Source organism: Tubulanus polymorphus, chromosome 11 (assembly GCF_964204645.1).
Source record: "Tubulanus polymorphus chromosome 11, tnTubPoly1.2, whole genome shotgun sequence".
Taxonomy (NCBI): Eukaryota; Metazoa; Nemertea; class Palaeonemertea; order Tubulaniformes; family Tubulanidae; genus Tubulanus; species Tubulanus polymorphus.
The window spans coordinates 7,225,458-7,247,123 of NC_134035.1; the positions used below are offsets into that span (position 1 = coordinate 7,225,458).

Consider the following 21,666-nt stretch of genomic DNA (forward strand, 5'->3'; position numbering starts at 1 on the left):
GCCATACAACGGTAAACTAGGGGGTCGGAGGAACCATCGATATTTACGATTGAGTCGATTCATGGTCAACGCGAGGTGTGTCGATTGAAAGGAAAGGAAAATATTTCGTAGAAAACGTTATATATCGATAAAGATCGTTTCGGCGGCTTGTTTGGTTTGAATTTGAGGATGGACGACGGTTTGTTTTTTAAACGGCAGAGCAAATGCTTATATATCTATATCCCGTTCAAAGCACGTTGAATAAACATACGACGGGGAAACGTGTCCGACATGTGATCGTAATGTTTCATGACTTCGGTATTTCAGTGAGCATTCAGCCTATCTTGAAATAAATATTCAAAAGTCGAGTAGTATTATAGTGTTGGCGTTGCATTTCCTCGACCATCTTTGACAGTGAAAACCGCAATAATTAGCAAGAGTACGTAAGCACTGGTCCGCTGCTGCAAGACGCCGCTTTGTCGCATTGAGTGCTAACGAAAACACATTGACATCGACTCAAGACATTTACGCGGCTCAACCATCAGTTTAAATAGAATAACATCGATACGAATCTTATCCGCGGAATTTTCTATTCGTATATATTAAAATGCAGTCGTCGGCTGTATTGAGATTGGAGCTGTTGCTACTGATGTCGAATAGTAAGTACTCATTATATTTCTTTTATCATTTTGATGTAAAAGATTGAATCAAATCGTGACGGATTAACAATCATCGTCTGCGTCTTAAAAATGCCTTGATTTCCGTGGTTTATATCTGGTATAGAATTCTTGTTTTAAATCTAAAGCTATGCGCAATAGTAATGTGGGCGTGTAATTGGGATTGCTATATAGATGGCTCAGTTGATCGGTAGTTATAGTGGCATCGCTGTATAGATTATATCTATTAGAACCGACGAAACGCTTGCGATCCGACTTTTGACGGGGAATACGGATCAGTTTCCTTTGCAACGACCATATTTCAATTTAAACAGTTGTAATTCGACACAAAAAAGATCATAATCTAATATGTACTTCAATGCAGGCTTTTGGAGAGTTATTGTTGCGAGAATCGTTCTATTCACACGGACGAATTTGACTCGATATTTGACAGCTCGAGAAAAATTGACCGCTTACGACCACTAGAATTCGCATCAATTTCTCGGAACGCCGACATTTACTAGTTATTTGTCAATATTTTGTTACCAGGGCCTGAAGTTATTTACGACTTCGTGTGCCAGTAGGTTCTACCAGCACCTCTTCTGCAGTCTACTCTCTGGTCTAGTGTTTGTCAACTGTCTATGACGTAGTCTTGTGGTCCTGATCGACTTTCAGAAGTTCGTCTCACTCTCAAGCAATTTGTTTCAGTTTGCACGATATTTACTCTATTTTGTACGATATATAACCAATGTTTATATTCTAATTTTCATCTAAATATGTGTCTGGTACGATACATTTGTGACGTCGCAGTTCCTGGCTGTCGTGGCCCCTGCCTCTACAACCAGTATAAGTTCATGTCCTTGACCTCAACCTCGGCCATAATATGGAACCTTAGGCTTGTTAGGCTTGTTAGCTCGTTTAAATGAAGCTTGTCGTAATCATTTGACGAATGATTACTCAGAGAACGAAGAATCAAGTTCAGCAGAACCAGGTTTTATTATGATTATCTCTGATGGATATCCTCGGTGTGATTTCTAGGTTCCGACTTTCGAAATTGGCATAAGCATTACTACCGATCTAAATTGATCAGATCGGTTGTTTTGAAATTATTGGAAGCGAAATGAGCTCTATACATGGAGTCTGAACCTGAACCGTTTGGAAGCAAATAAGATTTCAACATAAATAATTTTGAAAATTAATCTCCAGTCTGGTTTACACCACGACCAGCTGCACTATACAGATTCGGCGAGGTTTATTTGTGTTTATCTTACGGCGAAAAATCGGTTGAATAAAATACATACAGTACACAACCTGTGTCTTCAGTGAGGGCAATAGTGTTCTGGAAACTATGCTAGATGTTGCCGATTAAAACAAATTTCATAGAGATAATGTCAATGCTTATTAGCCTGAACTTGTAAGATAACAATAGGCGTTCGAGGCGTACGTGAAATCTGAGAATCGTAAATACGTACATATAATGAAAATAAGAATGTCTTTCTTGTGCCGTGATAGCGGGTCGTGTCGTTTCGGTGAATTTATTCATTCGATTCATTTTTCGCATATATACTCATCGTATCAGCGTGGACTTAAAAGTGCATCATTTGTAGGAAGAAAACTTATAACAAATTTTAGTCCGTTAAACTTCGGGTTTCAAATTTGTGTTAGTTTACGTGTAACGACTTAATGAATTCGAATAATAGAATACTTCGGACTTAGTTCGCATGGGGTAAGCGCTGAGATATGAGATGGCTTTATTAATGAGAACTTTCGTTTCTTTTTTGATATTTACAGTCGCTATAAACTCGTGTTCGGGAATATCGCCGTCGTCGGATAAACAAGTGATCGAATTGGATTTGCAATACGGCATCGTGAAAGGATACAGTCCCTACGTGAAATTCATCGAACCACCGAAACCCTCGTGGACTGAAAAATGTAGCAGTCAGTCGGTCGTTAAAATCGATTTGTCCGGACCGTACAAACTGGTTCGTTTTTTACTGGACTATACCGACCGACCTCGGTTATGGACGTTCGACGTGTCGGATACTGAAATCGGGAACGGTTTTGGCGGACATTTCGTCAACGATTCTCAAAAGGCGGCAGAAGTGCAAATACTGAACCGCCAGCTTCGTGTTTATAGCAATGGTTTGCCCGGTTATCGAGATGCTACGATAAACGGAGGTTTCCTGATGAAAGTAGTCGACGGCGTCACGAAAAAGGGCAGTAAATTCATGCTAGAGGTTAGCCATGAACACGTGGCATGGAATAACGGCAAAATCAAAGACTCAATCGATTCCAAATATTTATTCAAACAGTATCCCGGACCCGCCGATGTTTATGCTGGATTTAACCGAGTAGTTGGCGGAAGTTACCGAATCGGAAACGGACTTTGCCGAGCCCTTATCGTTCTGTTTAATATGCACGGTAAGTGATAGAGTAGTAAATATCTTGTTTTAGGATTTAGGTACAGGCACAAATTTTCAAGATAAATCGATTCCCTCGCAGTTCAAAACGTTCCAGTTCTACCACGAATTGCCAAATCTCTCGTAGAAATGGACCTAAAATGGATTAATTGCTTGTGCATACTTTATAGGGATCTAGATTGTGATAAGTGATACAGATGTTATATTTGTTTTATCTTGCTTTGCGATAAATACCGGTTTCACACCTTAGAAAAAACGGTTTCATGAAAGTGTACCATAATCATCCTGCTGTTGTCCGCGTTTCAATAATTGTTTTTAGGTTTCGACGGACAAAATTCTTAGGAGTTTTAAGGAGCACTCGAATTTCTGCGATCTAATGTCCGTCATATTGTTGATATCTCCCATCCGACGGCCAGCCTGTGGCTACTAGTATAACTTTCAAATAATGGTCTCTGCGCAAGGACACTCGTGGTTGACATTCAGATCTATTTGTTTTTTTTAGTACAATGATTAGTTTGAATGGTTCTTGAACAAAAATGAATTGATTTGAAATGGTTGATTGACAAACATTACTTAAAGATAGTTACTAGGACCTCGACACAAATGCACCTGAAGAAGATAGCAGAATACATGTATTTGTAATGTTGACTGAAACTCATCACGGAGTCTTTTGAGATGCGCGGTTACAATGATTTTCTCCATGTGCAAAATATCAGCATACACTGAAATAATTCATTTGTGAAATGTAGATTTGGAAATGGTCAAAATTCTATAGTTTATTGAACAATATTTACATACAGGTTTCAATGTTTTTACGGTGTAAATTAAAGTGACATCACACTGAAGAAGCGTTTGGCAGTGAACGGTTCAATTGTGTTAGGTAACTTGCAAAAATCGGTTATTTTGTAGCAGACATCACAGCTTTCGTGGAATAATTCGGAAAAACTCAATTTCTCAGTTATTTTTGATTTTGTAAACCCAGTGAATGTTGAATGTGGTGTGAATCTCTCGTCGGGATCGATTAAGTTTGACCGATGGAGCCAAATATTAAACATTTTGCATTGTCCATATAACACGACACACGCGGCTAGAGACACATTTACATTGGCTAACAAGTCGTATTTCATACGACGTTGCAGAAGTTCTTTTGGCCAATTATCGCGGTGGGTTGGTTTCCGACAATAGCATTTCCCGCGTGCGTTGAAACTGTGGGTAATTTCTTTGTTGTAGCGCCAGGGGCCACTTGGTGCACTGATTTTTCTTTTCTAGTTCTTATTCTTCCTAAGTGCGTATGCCCGTTCGAACGCCATTCTCGACTTTTCGATTGTAGGATAAATGTCCCCATATAGTATTACAATGCTTCGATCCACTGGGCGAAATGTTTGAATACCATAGTCGTTATGGTAGAAATTTAAATGTGTTTTCAATAGGTTTGTATTTTGCTGGTTTCACTACTATGGAGATTAATTCTAAGGCAGGAAAAATTCCTGATAGGCAAATTGAAGCGGTTGGTGGTTGTGGAGCTCCATCAAAACGGAATTCCAGAAATGGTGATAGATACAGCTGAATACCGGCTCAAATGGAACACCCAAACTGCGCACATAAAAATACCACAAAAATCACGATTATATTTTCAACGACGGCTCGAAACTTCCTCCAATTGTAGGATATCTCATCGCATACCTTTTATCATAAATATATGGTTTGTATCGATATCACGATTATAATGGAATCGTCATATCACGAGGGGACTAGAAATGACATACGAGTTGAAATCCGATACGCCCGTAATGACACTAGTTTTCTCAGTGATTGTACGCACCGCGGTTCAAATTAGTCGAACTTTCGGGTCGTCAGTGCGATTTAGATCTTTGTTGCCTTCCCTACCACTCAATCGACGATAATTGCTGTCTGATTGAAATGAATTCGTCAAAGTCCTGCCATTTAACTGACATGTGCATACGCGGAATACAAATTACACGAAATATACTCCTTTAAAGCACCTAACTAACCCATCCGCTTTGGGCAGTATTTCATCGCGAATACAATGCGAAACGTTCGAGTGTTTTTCACTTTATAGAAACTGTTAAAAATTGTTGTCGCATTGGCTCTTACAGAAAGTTATTTTGTTCAAAAATCGTCTGTCGTAATTTATGAATGCGTCAATAATTATAAGTTCGGTTTAATTGATAATCCGTGTACTGATATTTCAAACGGAGGAATGACAAATTAACGTTGTGAGTTCCAGTTACACCCAGTGAATAAAGCTTATTTTAGTTTGTACATGTAATTGATTTTGAATACGTCGGGCCAATCTTAAGATGTAAGACAGCACAAGCACCTGATCTGTATAACTATGCTATAGTGCAACTGACAAGACTTAGATAGATTTCAGATTGATTTTCACCATTACGGTTACTACGAACTACAAAGCAAAACTAAAGCTTTAAAACAGATTTAGGCAAATTTTTGATTCTACTGATGTTTTGGCTGATGCTTTCGTGGGTGGACGAATTCATTAGGTTTCTTTTGTCAGAACGTAGGTGCCCGTTCGCCGCTGGGTGATATACCAGCAATGAATTTCATTTCTGACATTTGTAGGCGGAGCGATGTATGTGCATCGTCATACGATTATTGTTAAGCAATTTGCACGGTTTTTAACCTATAGGCTACATTTAGAAAATACCATTGACGCGAATGTACGTAATAATCGCAACTCTTTTCGCGTGAGATGCATTTTGATGGGCTTCATGACAGTTTTTTAATTCAGATTTCTTTGTCGCCGGTGTGGTCGCGCGGTCGTAGAATTAGCATTCTTAGTTACTTGAATTTACGAAAGCCGCCGGTTCTTTAAAGTCGCAGTCCCCCTTTCTATGGGACTGAAGACCACCCATCAGGCCATCAGAGTAACATGTTTCTGATATCTATATATATATATATATATATATATATATATATATATATATATATATATATATATATATATATATATATATATATATATATATATATATATATATATATATATATATATATATATATATATATATATATATATATATATATATATATATATATATATATATATATATATATATATATATATATATATATATATATATATATATATATATATATATTATAATGAATTAGATGCAATAGTTTAATTCCATTATTTTCTTTTTCAATTTCACCTATACGATTCTATGGATCTAATAGGGATGCCGGGAAAAGAAAGAAAAACTGCCGGCTGAATGAACCCTCAAAGTCTAATTTGATCTTGCCCGCACAGAAGTAGACTCGTCGAGTGAAATAAACCGGCGAAAAATAAAAACAGACTACGACACGATGAAAACATGGCTTTCATAACTTTTGCAGACATTGTTTTTTTTTTGTTTTCGCAAGATGTGTGTTAGTATCATTATGTGGAAACTGCGTATGCAAATGAGAGCGATCATAGCGAGAGTGGAGGATGAAATATTCGGATTTCCTGAGTGGACTTCGATTCACGCGCTCGTACGAATCAAGAGTCGTCAAGTGACGTATTATGGAGCTTAGGCTTATTTATAAGGGCCTGGAAATAAGTCAAGAGTCATTGAAAAGAAACAACTTCTTAGTATAAAACGACGTCATTATATTATATTTCCTTCTACGCTTTGTACCCGATAAAATTGTTGTTGTGATTTCATTTTCGCCTTTTACCCCTTTCCGGAAAAGTGCGTTCATGCATATAAACATCACACCGCAACCAAATAGACCCCTGTTTCTCGGGGATAATCTGTATAGATTGCGACATAATGTTATTCCTATTTCTTGAAAAAAAAACCCTTACCGCTTTCGTGGCACCCGTTAAAATATTAGCGATTACAGCAGTAACTTGAATCTGCCTCAAGGAAACAGGGACGTGATAGAAAAAAAACATTTCAACGAACATTTTTGGCAACTTCATTTTCGTGAATCCTACATGCAGACCTTCTACTATATTAAGATAGATATTTCTATACTCCATGTGCGGCTAATGATAATGTCGAAGGAATTTCCTCATTTTGTCCGACACATTCATAAAAATTGAATTATAAAAAAGGGATTTGTTTCTTTGAATACAACTGTATCTTTCGATAGATGTGAAGTTATATTGCCGGATATAACATTGGAACAGGAAAATTTTGTTGAAAATGTTTGTTCGGTCGGTTTAACAGTAGAGCCCTGTGTTCTATGTAGAACTGCGCAATATGAACGCGTCTGTTAGAGTCAATATGATCAATGTACGAAATACCATTTTTAAGCCAAGAATGTCTGCGACTTTGAGGTAATTGATATACAAAATACATCGAATAGCATCAATTCAAATAAAAACTATAGTTATAGTGCGAATAGTTAATATCGTATAGCAGGTTTCCATTAGCACGCTAGCCAAACTGGACACTATAGGATCGACGCATCAGGCGAGTCGTTTTTCTACTGAAATTATACGATACATTTATTAACGGATTATGATCGGTCGAACCACTTCCAACTTGTCGTTTTTACGGGTAAATGTTTTTTTACAATGTTGCTTCAAAATCGACGATTGAATGCCGTCAATAATGCACCGTCGGAGACATGCCAGTCATGTCAGCATCTCCTCGAACCCTCAGCTAATTACGGATTTAATTTCCTCATTTGTGCACACGTCTTTTTGTAAAAATGGATGAGAGAAATCGAGTATGGGGCTTGAACACCTTTTTGCGCGTATCCTGTAGACTGCGCATCTAACGTTACCAAGGGTCACGACTCTCATCGGTTTCTTTGTTGTAAACAAGACTTATATCAACACTCATTGGCCAGACTAAACCTAGAAATCTGAACCGCCACAGAAAAGCGACCGCTGGTTTTTTCACGTTATCTGTTATTCCGATATACTGCATTCGTTTTAGAAGAAAGTCGGGATAAATAGTATTTATTGTGCGAAGGCATGTCATTGCGACACACTCGAGACCCTGCTAATCTAATCCTCGCCAGTCGGCGCACTCAGTGAAAATAGACAGTCAAGTACGGTCGGGATTAGAAATAACCGCAGACGAGAGAGACAGGGACTGAGAACGCGTGTTTACATCATCGTGCAAATAACAAAACGCATTTTACTATAAAGAGAACGCCGAAAATTGCGTAAAGTCGACCCCTGCGAGGAAAGCGCGCAGACACGCCAGTAACACGTATGAAGCTACCAATCAGCTGCGGGTAATAAACCCTAAGTGTCGATACAATGAATAAACTACATTTTAGGACGGTGCTGCAAGGAAACTATGCTTGAACGCAGTCTCGCTAAGAGCGATGTGGACTCATATTTTACTGGGACTTAGCTTGCTCTGTTTATTTCGTGTCGTTACGCCGGGACGGACTTCAAGAAAACCGGGTAAGTCGTCGCATTTTCACACGAACACCAGCGGCCCCGTTATCGCTTCCCGTATCGGGGACGACGGTTTCGTAAACATTCGTCTGTTCATCGGGTTAAAAGTCACTGTATTTGAAATCTGATATCAAATTATGATGACTGAAACAAATATTGAGCGAGTGTGCGAGTGTGCGTGTGCGTGTGAACTGCGTACCGGTGATTTGGTTTTGGGTGTATATATATCGGTTGCAAATGTATCAATGATTAAGATATGAATTTTATTGATAATCATCTTTATTGTCAGAGAATATTCTTGTATGACACATACAAATATAAAAGGATACAGTTTGTATGGACATTTCCACACACATACGAATGCAAAATCTGTAGAATTGATTACATATAATGATCTGATTGATAAACTAGATCAATGAATTGATTTAAGAAATTTTAGTTTGTTCAGAAATGTTGATGAATCGATACTATTGAGGAGGTTTCTCGTAAATTTGGCAACTTTATATGCATGGTATCAAACGAAGTAGCCTAAAGGAAATTAATCGAAAACTTTCTTAGAAAAGGTTTAGACATATCGACGGATTGTTAAAACCATCAGTTTGCTCATAGTACGAATGCGGTTCAGACGGATTGAAGACCATTTGTCGTCAATGTTCACATTTACCTGTGTTCTCGATTTCGGAAGGAGTTTATCCCGGTCTCATTTTGATTCGCTTATACGAAACCGGCACCAGTTTTGCGATTGCTGGGTTAGATTTAGTTAAGTTCCTATTTATCAAACTCGATTGGTAAAATATCAACCCATGCATAACATTTCATCTACGATATCTTAGACAATAAGTATCGAGATTTCGAGATTTTTTGTTGTTTAAAGTATAAAGGAAATAATTGTTTGAAATCGTTAATGCCAGATCTGATACTTCACATTTAAAGTGAGTTGGTTTAAAAAAGAATAGGTAAATACTGCACCTCACGTAATGGAAAACAATGTCTGAATGTATCCTTCATTTCTACTTTGACTCTCAGGAATTGGCTCTTGAAGTGAAACTTTGAATAAAGATGACGTTTAATGATTTCAAATCTTTTTTAAAGCGAGATCTGTAAAAATAAATCCTGAAATTAATGATTTTGATTTCGTGATGGTAATTATTTTAAAATGTTAACCTTTATCAAACTGTGATTAATCAGATTCTGAGTGATTTATGTTTTTTTCGATCAGCGCTGTATAGATTTATACGGTATCGATACAGACGTAATGAGTATGAAGTAGCGCGGTTCAAACTAAACCCGAGCCGTGTTCAAAAGTGCGCGATATTGGCTCATTCTATGAAAGAAAAACCCAGTTGACCTTTTCGTTGACCTGTTATAGATGTATATCAATTTCGGCGGAGGGTAAAGCTAAATGTTTTGCGTAGAATTTCGATAGGATATTAGCGCGGTGAAGAGGCTCTATACGACATGGCAACTTCGAGTCACCGATCACGCAAACGCACTTGACTATCTCTCTATACGGGTGGTATCAATGTCACCTTTTCACCCATCGTATTTCGAGTGTTATTTTTTTACAATATGTATATACTATAACGAAAGTTGAGCTACATTTACGAAGAATTCTGTGTCATTGTCAATACATATATGTTCACTAACGACGTCGTCATCTGTTGGAATGATTCTGCGAAAAAAACGGTTGATTTTATTACCTGAACATGATATGCCTTTACTCACCGATTCCGCGGAAGTGTTTCCAGTATTGAGGACCCTTATGCTTGTGTTTTAATGACAATGACAGGGCCCTTTACGTTGCGTCATTAATGATACAAAATAATGACTCATCGGTCACAGTTAACCTCGCAGTACTAATCAGTTCAGCGAAGTCCTCATGATGGTCTAATAACGAGTCGTCCAGGTCTGTTGAAGGAGGACGGAGTAGGTTGCGTCCTTTTGCTCAGCAGTCGCCAGCTAGTTGTGGACTGAATTCGTTTAGATTATGAAAGTTCAATTGCAATTATCGATTTAATTTGAATTAATCAACTCGAGCGAAACATTCTAACTGTATTTTCAAAATTGAAAAATATTCGTGTTCACTTTTGAAAACGAAGTTGTGCGATAAGATTGCACGTATCGCGTTCCTTATTTCAAAACAACGCTTTATAAAACAAATAGCTTCTAGTTTAAAAACCAAAGATACAATTCTACACACCTGACAATGATCTCTAGGGTGTGATCGAAACGTCGTGTATTTTACATTTTAGATTTTTTGAATAAATAAGTTCTCGATTTTGAAATAAGTTCAATTTGTGTGGGTTTTTATCCGTTCACCATGTTTGAGTGTGGTTATCGTACTACTATTTTCCGTGGTTCCTTTTCATAATTTAGGGAGTTAAAAAAACAAGGTATTCTACAATAAGTGTCGTTCCGATTTTATAATGTTCTATTAGTCGGCCGCTAGTCTGTCACTTTCACCGATTTCAGATAGATACGTGCGTATCGTAACTACGTAAACAACAAGAACCGACTGCGGTGTGGATTAACCGCCAGTAAAAACAGCAAAATCTCACCAGCGAACAGCTGCCCGTTAACTATTCGCCCTCGTTCACCGAAACCCAAACGCCTTCACCAATCGTTATCTACGTTTTATCAAAGAACCCTATATGCCATGCGGCATCTTTCAAGTTTCACCGCACCTATGAGTTAAATTTGATTATGCTATAAGGATCATCCGATATATCCTTGGGATGGTTGGAAAATTGTTTAAAATACATTTGAAGAAAATATATATACACATACTAGGCGTAATGCACGTATGCGCAACTCGCGTTAATGTCATCGCGTACAATTTCAACTATTACACTGTTTTATATGGTAAATCGCCCGAGACAGCGATCGGGATTTTGTCGGTATTTTCTCATTGATCTCGGCCACATTTATTAATTCGATCATTATATTGCGCTTTCTCTCGCTCTGCGTAGATTAAACTGTTTTCGTTTCTCAGACGTCGCGGCAACCCTTGGAAGTGTCGACGTATATAGTACTATAGTTTCTGACACCTTTAACAGTTAAAACCCTACCGCAACGCGAATTCATTGTCGGTCGGTTAGCACTTTGATCAGACGAGACCGAGTACAGTTCGTTTAATGATATCGTGTTTGTTTCTGTAAACCTGCGTTCTTGATAATTATTACACGTCCTTTCTGCTTTGACTGCCAGTGTCGCCGCTTAAACGAAGCCGATACGCGAGCACAAACTAAAATCATCTTCAATACAATTGAATTTATTTTCAATTCATGGACAAAAATCAAGATATTCCAGCGTTATTGTGTTTTTTTAGAGAGAAACGAATGCCTCACAGATCGACACAAATGCCACCCGGATGCCAACTGCTCAGACACCAGACGGTCCTATAGATGTCGCTGTAAGCAGGGTTTCTATGGAACAGGCAAAATATGTAAAGGTACACGCGTAACGGGGAAATAATGACGACAAAGATAGATGACGTGTTTTCACTGTTCACCATTATCGTTGTAGACGTCTAGACAGGGGCACATCTAGAGTCCGGTCTGATTCAGAGAGTGTTGCATCTTTAAGATGTCACATCATAATATGAATTAAAAGGGCAACCGATCACCCCAGAAAGCATTACCTCATTTGAGGAAGCACAGAGGATATGCTTATGAATTTAAACTTTTAAAGTACTCAAGTTGATATTCTATAGTTAATAACTTTCAATTTCCAGGGGCCCTTGTACCATCCCCTTGGATCCACCGCGGCTAGATTTAGTTTGCTATGTCGTTGTAGATGCAGATGAATGCTCTTATGAAAATGGCGGCTGTGTGCATAGCTGTAACAATACGCATGGCGGATATAACTGCTCGTGTTGGGACGGATTTGTGCTAGCGGACGATGGCCATAATTGCATAGGTAAGATGAGTTCTATTTCATAGGTAGTTATCGGCTGAATGTTTAACGTTTTTAAATCTAAAAATGTTCAAAACTAACATTTCGAGTTTCGTATTTTATTTCACGATCTATCACTGTTTTATATCGGGTACTATACATAAAGATTTAATTTCCGCGCGCGCGTGGAGGTCGTGTGGGGAAAATATAATCTTTATCTGAGTTTACGCAAAAATGGCAATAAAACAGCAAACAAATAACAACAAAACACCGAGATGACACAATGTATAAAAATATATTCAAGGTTAAAAAGAGCAGCAGTTATCGAAACTGTTCTATCCACATTATTACTGGCGAGGACATACATAAGTATATTTCAGTAAATTCAAGATAGCAGGTTTATAAAAATTGAAAATATTTGAGGAAGACGATATATCCAATTCATCAATATCATATGATTGTTTTTGAAGTGTGAAACGTACGACATACCGCAGAAAACTGTCTAGATTTCTTTAAAAAGGATACATTTTTCCTTCGATACAGATGAAAATGAATGTTTGGAAAATAAGGGTGGCTGCGAGCATCAATGCATTAACACAATCGGTAGTTTTTTATGTAAATGTAATGTTGGTTATACGCTGAGTCAAGACGAACGCACTTGTACAGGTAAATTCGAGCAAACTTATCACTTTTCTATGATCAGTAATGATGGTATTCACTGTGGTTTCAATAAACTATAAAAAATACATTGAGAAGCTAAAATCATTTTTCCTCATGTTTTTTTTCTAATGAAGCGGGTACCTGGTGTCAGGAGAAATTGGATTGCAAATTTCCTTGTACGAATGCCATCAAATGCGCCTGTAGAAACGGTTTCGTAATGCAGAAAAATACTAAATCATGCAGACGTAAGTATCTATACAAAAAGTCTCCTTCATGGTTCAATTATTAATTACGTTGTTATAACACTCTGCATTAAACGTATGTTTTAGATATATTATTTTTTGATTAAACAATGTTAGAAATTAACGATAAAGATTAAATGTGATTTGTATCGAGGCTGTAGCGACCCGGGCGTTCACAAGTGTGCCGACATCGTCTTTAAATTGTTCAAATTTATTCATTTTCGTGACGTTCATCACCTATTTTTTGAATACTTACCTCTTTTAGGGTCTGGCTATGAATATAATTTTGAAATTGGTTCGTGAAGTTTTTAATGTTCTCTTCTGCAGGAACCTGTGCCGCCGGTAACGGGGGATGTCAACATTTGTGTACGGATAGTGTGGCGGGTCCTGTTTGTAGTTGCGTTGATAAATACATGTCCCACGGATCTCTATGCATAGGTAAGTCGTGACTTGTGTCAGCGCACAATCCGAAACACGGGACCGAATCACATTTCTGGCTTGTGCCTATGACTGTGCGCCAAGGTATTTATTGCGTAACCTAATGCAATCGATTAGAGCTGAAAACAACTGAATCGACTGATGAAAATGTTTGGAACTTTTATCTAAAAATCAGACCATTTGTTAAAACATTTATTTAGTCATTTATTTCGTTTATGATTTCAAAATGATTGAAATACTGAAAAAGACTGAAATACAACTGATTAATGGCAATTTTCAAATAATATTATTCGGTTTTAGCAACGTGTGCCATTAAGAATGGTAACTGTGATAGGCAGTGTGGGGATACGCCACAAGGTCCGCAATGTTCATGTCCGGAAGGATACATTCTACACCAAGATGGAAAAACCTGTCTGGGTAGGTTTTCAAGATTAAACAATAAAACTGTCTTATCGCGACGTGCCAATTGTATCGTATTTCGAATAGATCTTTATTCATAGATGATGTTCATTTATCCAGCATGTCAATAGCTAGTTTTTGTTGCGAATGAAAAATCTTACTTAACATTAATTCAATACAGATATCGACGAATGTAAATCTGAAAATGGTGGATGCAGCGACGCGTGTGTGAATACTGACGGGGGATACGAATGCGTCTGCCCGAACGGTTACAAAGTCGGAGCCGATGGAAAAACGTGTCAAGGTGAATATTTATCGTTGTGACAATTGATACAATTCGTTTTCGAATTCCCGAGTCGATGATTGACGAGCCGAAGTCAAAACATGTCTAAACGGCAGTCTATTAGTGCGTCTGCGTTAATGTCTGCGGTTTTATTTTGTTCAGGGGTTGATTGATTTTCATCACGCGCCAGTCGAACCGGTGACATTTTCACTCGACCCGAGTCTCGCCGGGTACCGAAAAGTCATTAGCTTCAGTCGTTTAGTTTTACCGCGTCTCGATGCCGTCGATCGGAAACTTCTATTTCCAGCCATTGATCTATATCATCGGTTCGTTATTCGTCGATTCCGTGTTTTACTGTCGCTGCCGTTGCGCAGACTTGGCAATAAATCGCGGATTTAAGTGATTGCGGGGGCGACGTAATTAGTCTCTATTCGTGTTTCTGTCTAATGTCACCGGTTCAATTTTTCTTCGCTTCAGAACAAGGCGTGCACTCAGTGTCACGACATTTCATTTTAAACTTAAATCAATCATAAAGCTTTTGAATCAAATGACCTTTTCACAGTCTGAGTCGATTTTAACACTTTTGACCATTCTATGACAAGTTCTTCACGGATTAGTATCGTCTATTCCATTTTGCCATTTAAACCATGAAATATCCACTATAATATATATTTTGATATGAATACTGAGTTGTTTCTGAGTCAAGTAAAACTGGATTCAGTTTTGACTTAAATTGCAATTGCACTAAAACACTTTTTTGAGTTGTCAACTCTCGTGCGAAAGTTGGGTAAATTTGGCAGAAACGCGATTTTTGTTCTGATTCGTTACAATGTGTCGGGTATATTTTACAGATATTGATGAGTGTTCGAAGACGTCTGCTTGTGATCATGTTTGTAATAATACAGCTGGAGGTTTTGTATGTACGTGCAACATCGGGTTCGCACTCTATGGTAAAATCCATTGTGGAGGTACGTGTAACAAATGTCGATTTGATTTCCCTCAAGGGTGGAAGTTTTTTGGTAATGTACGTCCTTCAGACACCTGGATATCGGGAGTGAAATTTTACAGCACAATTAAGTACACGAGGAAGTATCAATCTAACAACCCAATGTGGCAAGCAAGTAATCGCGCCGAGCATTCTGCGTGGTTTGCTAATGGTTACTTCGCTACCACGCTTCAATTTCTTCTACATTTCAATTAGATTATAGTCAATTTTTCTTGTTAGTTGATTCATTTCCAGTAAGATCTCTACCTAACACTGACTGTTATAGTTGATGTTTTATCGTTTCAAAGCCTTGTTTTGTAAAAGAATGAACAATATAAATAGGTTTGGGAGCCGAAAAATCCAGTTAAAATTTCATTGAAAATGAATTAACGTTCCCTATACGAATAAAATGAGTTATTATTGCGCTAGTTGATATGTGCCGAGACCTCATCACGCCGGATGTCGGTCCGCCTTGTAACCCACCGCGACGTCATTCACTGCGACAGCAGCCACGATTGCATCGCAACCAACATGTCCTTGACTTGCGACGCGATGCGACAGGGTCGGGGTGGAGGATAATAAGTATTTTCACTGAAATCGATTCCTGAGTCAACTTCGTAAAATGCATATGATCCCAGCTCTGCTGAGTACGTTTGTTTATTTCAATGACGGTTTGCTTTTTTATTTAGACATCAACGAATGTACCGTAAACAACGGTCGATGTGAGCACGATTGCTTGAATACAGTTGCCAGTTATAAATGCTCGTGTAAATCCGGATTTCGTCTACATCCGAACGGCAAAGACTGTGTAGGTACGATTGCGCTTAGGAAATATCTATAAGATTAAAATTCGTGACAAATTCATATGATGTTTCTAAATATTGACGAAACACGTAAAGTAGATAGAAATGATTCGATAACTTCAAAAAACATTTAAACGTTAAGTTTTTGTATTCTGGAGATGTGCATACATTCACAATATTATAGACACACTGATTATACTACTCTACATATAAGTCTCTTAAGATATATAAAAAGGCTTTAAGAATAGATAGGAATCTTAATATGAATTGATTCACGCAGAGTAAGGAAGGATTCAGCCTCTGAAATATGCGACTACAAGGCGCATAATTGACATGTCAAATCGCTAGGATATTTTACGAATTACCGCATAATGAATCACCGTTTTCTATAACAGCGATGGAAAAATGTTTGCCGCTGAAAGCCCCGCCGAAAGCCAAAATCAAGTGCAATAAGGGTCAAGGTCAGAGCCAGCATTGTAAACTTACCTGCCACAGTAACGCGCATTTTACGTCGGTATCGCGAGACGGGTATGAATACACGTGCGGCAAAGCGACGAATTACGAGTGGAAAAATAACGAGAACGTCACGACGCTTCCTTCCTGTTCGGGTAAAAGCATTGCTCGAAATTAACTAAATAGAGCCCCAAAATTGAGAGTATTTAGAAGAACACAATGTTTCGATTCATTTTCTATATTCATCCAGGAGAGTCGTAATGCGAAATCAGGCATTAAAAGGAAAATTAACTCTAAACTAAATAAAACCTAAAAGCGACTGAAAACTCAACAAATAATATAAAGCACTTTTCAATGTGGGTATTGCAAAGACTAAACGGCCGCTAACGCACGCACCAGATATAAGGAATATAAGATAATAAGGAAAGGAAACGGAGAATTTTGGGAGAATTAGTAAAAGAAATAGACTGTGGTGTAAGATATATTTGATTGATAGAATACATTATGATAGAAATATCAGGTTTGGTTGTTTATGCATTGCGGTCTTAAAATGATGAGGCCTATAAAATGTAGTTGAGGAACTTCTTCTGACAATCTGACCATCAATTGATTTGTAACCGAAACGTATCAATTTGTAGATATATCGTCATTTCTTGCTTTCTAATGATCTATGAATTCGTTCGATGCGAATGTCATCATCAACTAACATTTCTACAACATCTCCTTGTTAATCTATTTCAGAGAATGTAAATGCGCCTAGTATAACACGTCGTGCAAAGTTTCTCTTCCTGGCCGACAAGTGTCGACTGCGGCAGCGTAGCAAAGATAAATTTATCAAAAATCTCTCGCAGAAGATCAAAAGTAAGTTTTTTAACAGCAAACTGCCAATCTTTTATTGCTACTACTGTTTCCTACTTGGTAACTTTGTCCTTTATTCAAAAAAGTTAGATAGTCCAGTCTTAACGATTAAGAAGTGACGCGCACTCACCGTGATCGAACCCGGGTATCGTACGTAGAAGGCAAGCGTGCTAACCAATAGACAAACAGAATTAGTTATACTGAGCATTTATTAATCGTTAGAAATATTTGTGGTTCTTTTTATCGAACGCACGTGAACTCAATTTGTCAGTTCCGGTTGGGTATTCAAATTTCCCTCTTTCGAAAACTTTGCGGACGTTGGTAAAAGCCGTTATCCCTACAAAAAGCTCCTAACTTCCCTTGACAGTCCAATGTAATTTGGCTCCATCATTTTGTTTCACAGAGCTGCCGCTGTGGGCCGAGTGTTGTCCCTCTGCGATTGGTAAGAAGAGACAAACACGATGCAGCCACGATTTGTGTCGCGTGAACTATGTCAATTTGCAATGCGGTACGAAACGGCGGCGATTCCGACAGGTTTATGCAGGGAAGAAATCTAAACGGGCCGTCGTCACTGCCGAGTTTGAGTTACAAGTAAAACCACCACTTACTACGGGTACATTGTCAGACAATAATTGAAACGAAATTTCTAAGATCGTTATGAAAATAATGAGTACATGTTCACCTCGACAAAAAAACACGCATTTATCAGCATAGATATGAACTTCGTCAATGATATGATACAAAATCTCTTATAGGTGATTGCGATGTTGATTGTGTTGCCAAACAAACAAAAAGACGCATAAAGAAAATAATCAAACGTCTGCGAAGAATCATGGACAGGGAACAATTTTATATAAAGTTAGTATGTCACGAATAAGTCTTGCATTTCGATGGCTAATGTGAATCTTATGGTGGCCGATTCTGGCCACACCAAAATATTTCTAAAGAGCTGTTTACGTGGGGTCTACTTCTGTTTTCTCGCGCGACAAAGCTTAAAGGAAGAGACAGGAGAGAGTGGTTTAAGCTGCCCATCACTTGTCTTGTCGACCCATCGTTCATGGTTTCGAATCTTTATAATTCATGCGCGGAAAACGAAGAAACCATGTGAGAATTTTCTAATCGCGCTTCTAGTCGTACAGAAAATCTTGGCCCGGGTTAGAATTAAATGCAATGTAAATAGAAAATTGATTCGCTTGTATCAACGCCTTTCTTACTGTCGCATAATATTATTGTTGTGTATCACGGAAATTGTTGATCCTACAGATTCGGTGGAAGTGAATACAGGGTGTCGCGAAAATCGTTCAAAGCTGACAGAATGACGGCCATATGTAAACACGGATTTGTCCTGGTCGCTGGAAAATGTGGTAATTATTTTTTCACTTATATCATGACATATTTATCTGGAACGTAGGTAGGCTTGCATCTCCAAGGGTTCGTAAATAGCTGATATTTCTCCTCAAGTCATTTAATTTTTTCCTTCAGTCGCTTGCAGTGTCAGTTATTACTACGACATGCAAACTAAAAGATGTCTGCCATGTGAAAGACAAACTTACCAAGACCGAGAAGGCCGGCTGGAGTGCATCGCGTGTCCTCAAGTGGGCTTAAAACGAAATGATACATCAGGGCTGTCGACCCAAGTCGCCGACTGTGGTGGTATGTATTTATTAACAATCCATACTATCAACCGACTACATCGTTACCGTTGAATGGATTGCATTATTTCACAGGTCAATGCGGCCCTGGTTACTATTCCGTCAATGGATTCACGCCTTGTACGCCTTGCCCGATCGGATACTACCAGTCGGAATACAGTCGCACCACGTGTACTCCTTGCAGTAATGGATTTCTTACGGCGTCTGTTGCTTCAACTGGGTTTCACGACTGTAAAGCAAATGGTATTCAATTTCCTGTGCGCTAATGTTACGAACGTTTGTGTTTAATTTATCAAATATAGCTTAGGTATATGCTTTCTATGTTCTAGCGAATTGAATATTGATTTTGATTTTCAGAAATATGCCTACCTGGTAACTTCTACGATAGATTTACAGAAAAATGTCGAAAGTGCCCACGTGATCGGTTTCAGCCAAACAGCGGACAGGACTACTGCGAAGCTTGTCCCGCAAAAACAATGGCAGATTTCGAAGGCTCAACAAGCAGTTCTCAATGCAAAGGTAAGGTTTCGAATAGGGAGAAACACAGTAGATAATTGAAAGTATGTAAAAAAGCAGTTGGCAGCTATAGGGGTCAGCAGCCATATTCAAGAAAGTTGTCTAACTTAGTTGGATACTGTATAAGATCATGAGATTATCAAATAGTATCCCAGATAATTTCATCGTAAATTATTTCATCAAGCCAAAATACAAAATAGGTCGCAAAATTGGTTGATTTTGATTTGGTTAACTCGATCTTTGTGTAACTGTATCCTTGATTCTGCATACATATTAACTATATCAGCGTGAAATCTTGTGTCCTACGTATACAGACAGACGTTGCGGTGGTAAACAAGGGAAATATCAGGGATACATACAGAGTCCGAACTATCCCGGTGATTACCCGATAGATGTGACGTGTAAGTGGAACATTGTGCCGGAGAAAGGGCGCCGTATACTGGTGATTATACCCGAGATATATCTAGCTAAAGAAAACTGTGAGGATTCCTTAGTGATGAGAAAATCAGGTAACCATAGAATATAATTGTCGATTTAGGCTATTTTAAAAGCATCAACTTCAGACTTAATAAAGCTTGTGGATTGAGGTTAACAACCTATAAGTTCAGTACTAATCTATAACTTATCGATTAGTACTGAATTTTTCTCATAAATTACTTTGACGATTTTATCGCTACGTGCATTGATTTTCTTACTCAGTTTCGCCATATTCGGTGTCGTCGTATGAGACGTGTAAATCGGTGACAACTCCACGAGCATTTACTGCCCGATCGAAAAAATTGTGGATCCAGTTCAAATCAAATTCGAATAAGACTGCAGCAGGATTCTCTATCCCTTACGTGATGTTTAACGGTAAATATTGGCTTATTTTTGTAAAAGCTGTTAACCAGCTGGCCCGAGTACACCCATTTGTATAATAAACCAAATAGTGCGAGATATAAAAAAATGGTCCAATGGTCGAAGTATCTTATCTTTTTGCTCAATTGAGCCGAATCCCGACATCGATTTATTACTCTTGTTTTATTTACAGAAGACTATCTGGAACTAATCGAAGATATCGTGCGCGACAGTCGTCTTTACAGCTACAATCACCACCAGAAAATCTTTAAGGTGCATTTTATCATTTTATCCAACCCCGATTTATTTGATTCTTCGCGTTGAATTGAGGAGTTATGAGTTCTCTGAAACTTTCTTTGATCTCACGATCGCAATCTGCATTACTACTTGTCTTGTTGCAGCTGTCGATCTGCTGTCTGTACCCTCTCCATCAAACGATCACCTTTTGAATATCGTGGCCTGGACACATTTTTTACCAATGTTGAATGTCTGCCTGAAATTGATGGTTCAGACGCCCAAATTCATCAACAAAGAAAAATGTCCGGAGTGCGTAAAATGGTGAATGTCCACCCAACGCCTGAGGAGTGTTCACAGACAGAAAATTGATAGCTGCATAAAAAGCGTCTTCATATTTTTACAAACTTTTAATTTTCAGAATCGGAATCTCCTTGGTTCGTTACTAGATGTGATCGCCAAGCCGTACACCTATTTCAACTATTCGAATTCGTCGAAAAAAATGTTCCCCGAATCGTTCATCAAGCTACTTACGCCCAAGGTTCTCAGATTCTTTCAAACGTGACGTCATCACTATGAACGCTAAATATATTGGGGTCATCACGCCCGTGTGAAAAACATTATTTTGCATTTTGAGTTAGGCCGATCCTCCGAAGCCAGCAGTTAACTTATCAGTCGTGTCCTCTCTAGCGTGACGGACAACCGATGCCGCTTGCCTAAGGGAACAAAAATAACTAGAATGGAATAAAGGACGCTTTGTTGTTTTCATTTTGCTAAATATTCGAAAGATGTTTATTGCAATGTACGTATAGCATAGATGTGGTGGATCGACTGAGCATCGTTACGAAGATGTTTGTTCAAGATATAGTTGTTATAAATTGAATCTTAGAAAATCCCTGTGTATATAATATCAAGGAATTACAGTGTTCGTGAGATAAGATATTCTTCACTTAAAAGTGTTGTATTAA

General features: G+C 38.3%; 1 protein-coding gene across 1 annotated transcript; it reads left to right on the top strand.

Annotated features, from left to right (window-relative positions):
• The first annotated feature begins 572 nt into the window (after window positions 1-572).
• On the top strand, window positions 573-21,483 carry LOC141912977 (signal peptide, CUB and EGF-like domain-containing protein 2). The gene is made up of 23 exons (XM_074804416.1): window positions 573-638; window positions 2,427-3,056; window positions 11,773-11,895; window positions 12,240-12,362; window positions 12,882-13,004; window positions 13,133-13,243; window positions 13,568-13,678; window positions 13,979-14,095; window positions 14,259-14,381; window positions 15,212-15,328; window positions 16,035-16,157; window positions 16,544-16,756; window positions 17,343-17,462; window positions 17,863-18,072; window positions 18,215-18,317; window positions 18,723-18,823; window positions 18,942-19,112; window positions 19,187-19,354; window positions 19,469-19,630; window positions 19,942-20,136; window positions 20,327-20,479; window positions 20,658-20,737; window positions 21,120-21,483. Exons 1-23 carry the CDS (start codon window positions 587-589, stop codon window positions 21,261-21,263), a joined length of 3,573 nt encoding a protein of 1,190 aa, XP_074660517.1. The 5' UTR covers window positions 573-586; the 3' UTR covers window positions 21,264-21,483.
• The last annotated feature ends 183 nt before the right edge of the window (window positions 21,484-21,666 follow it).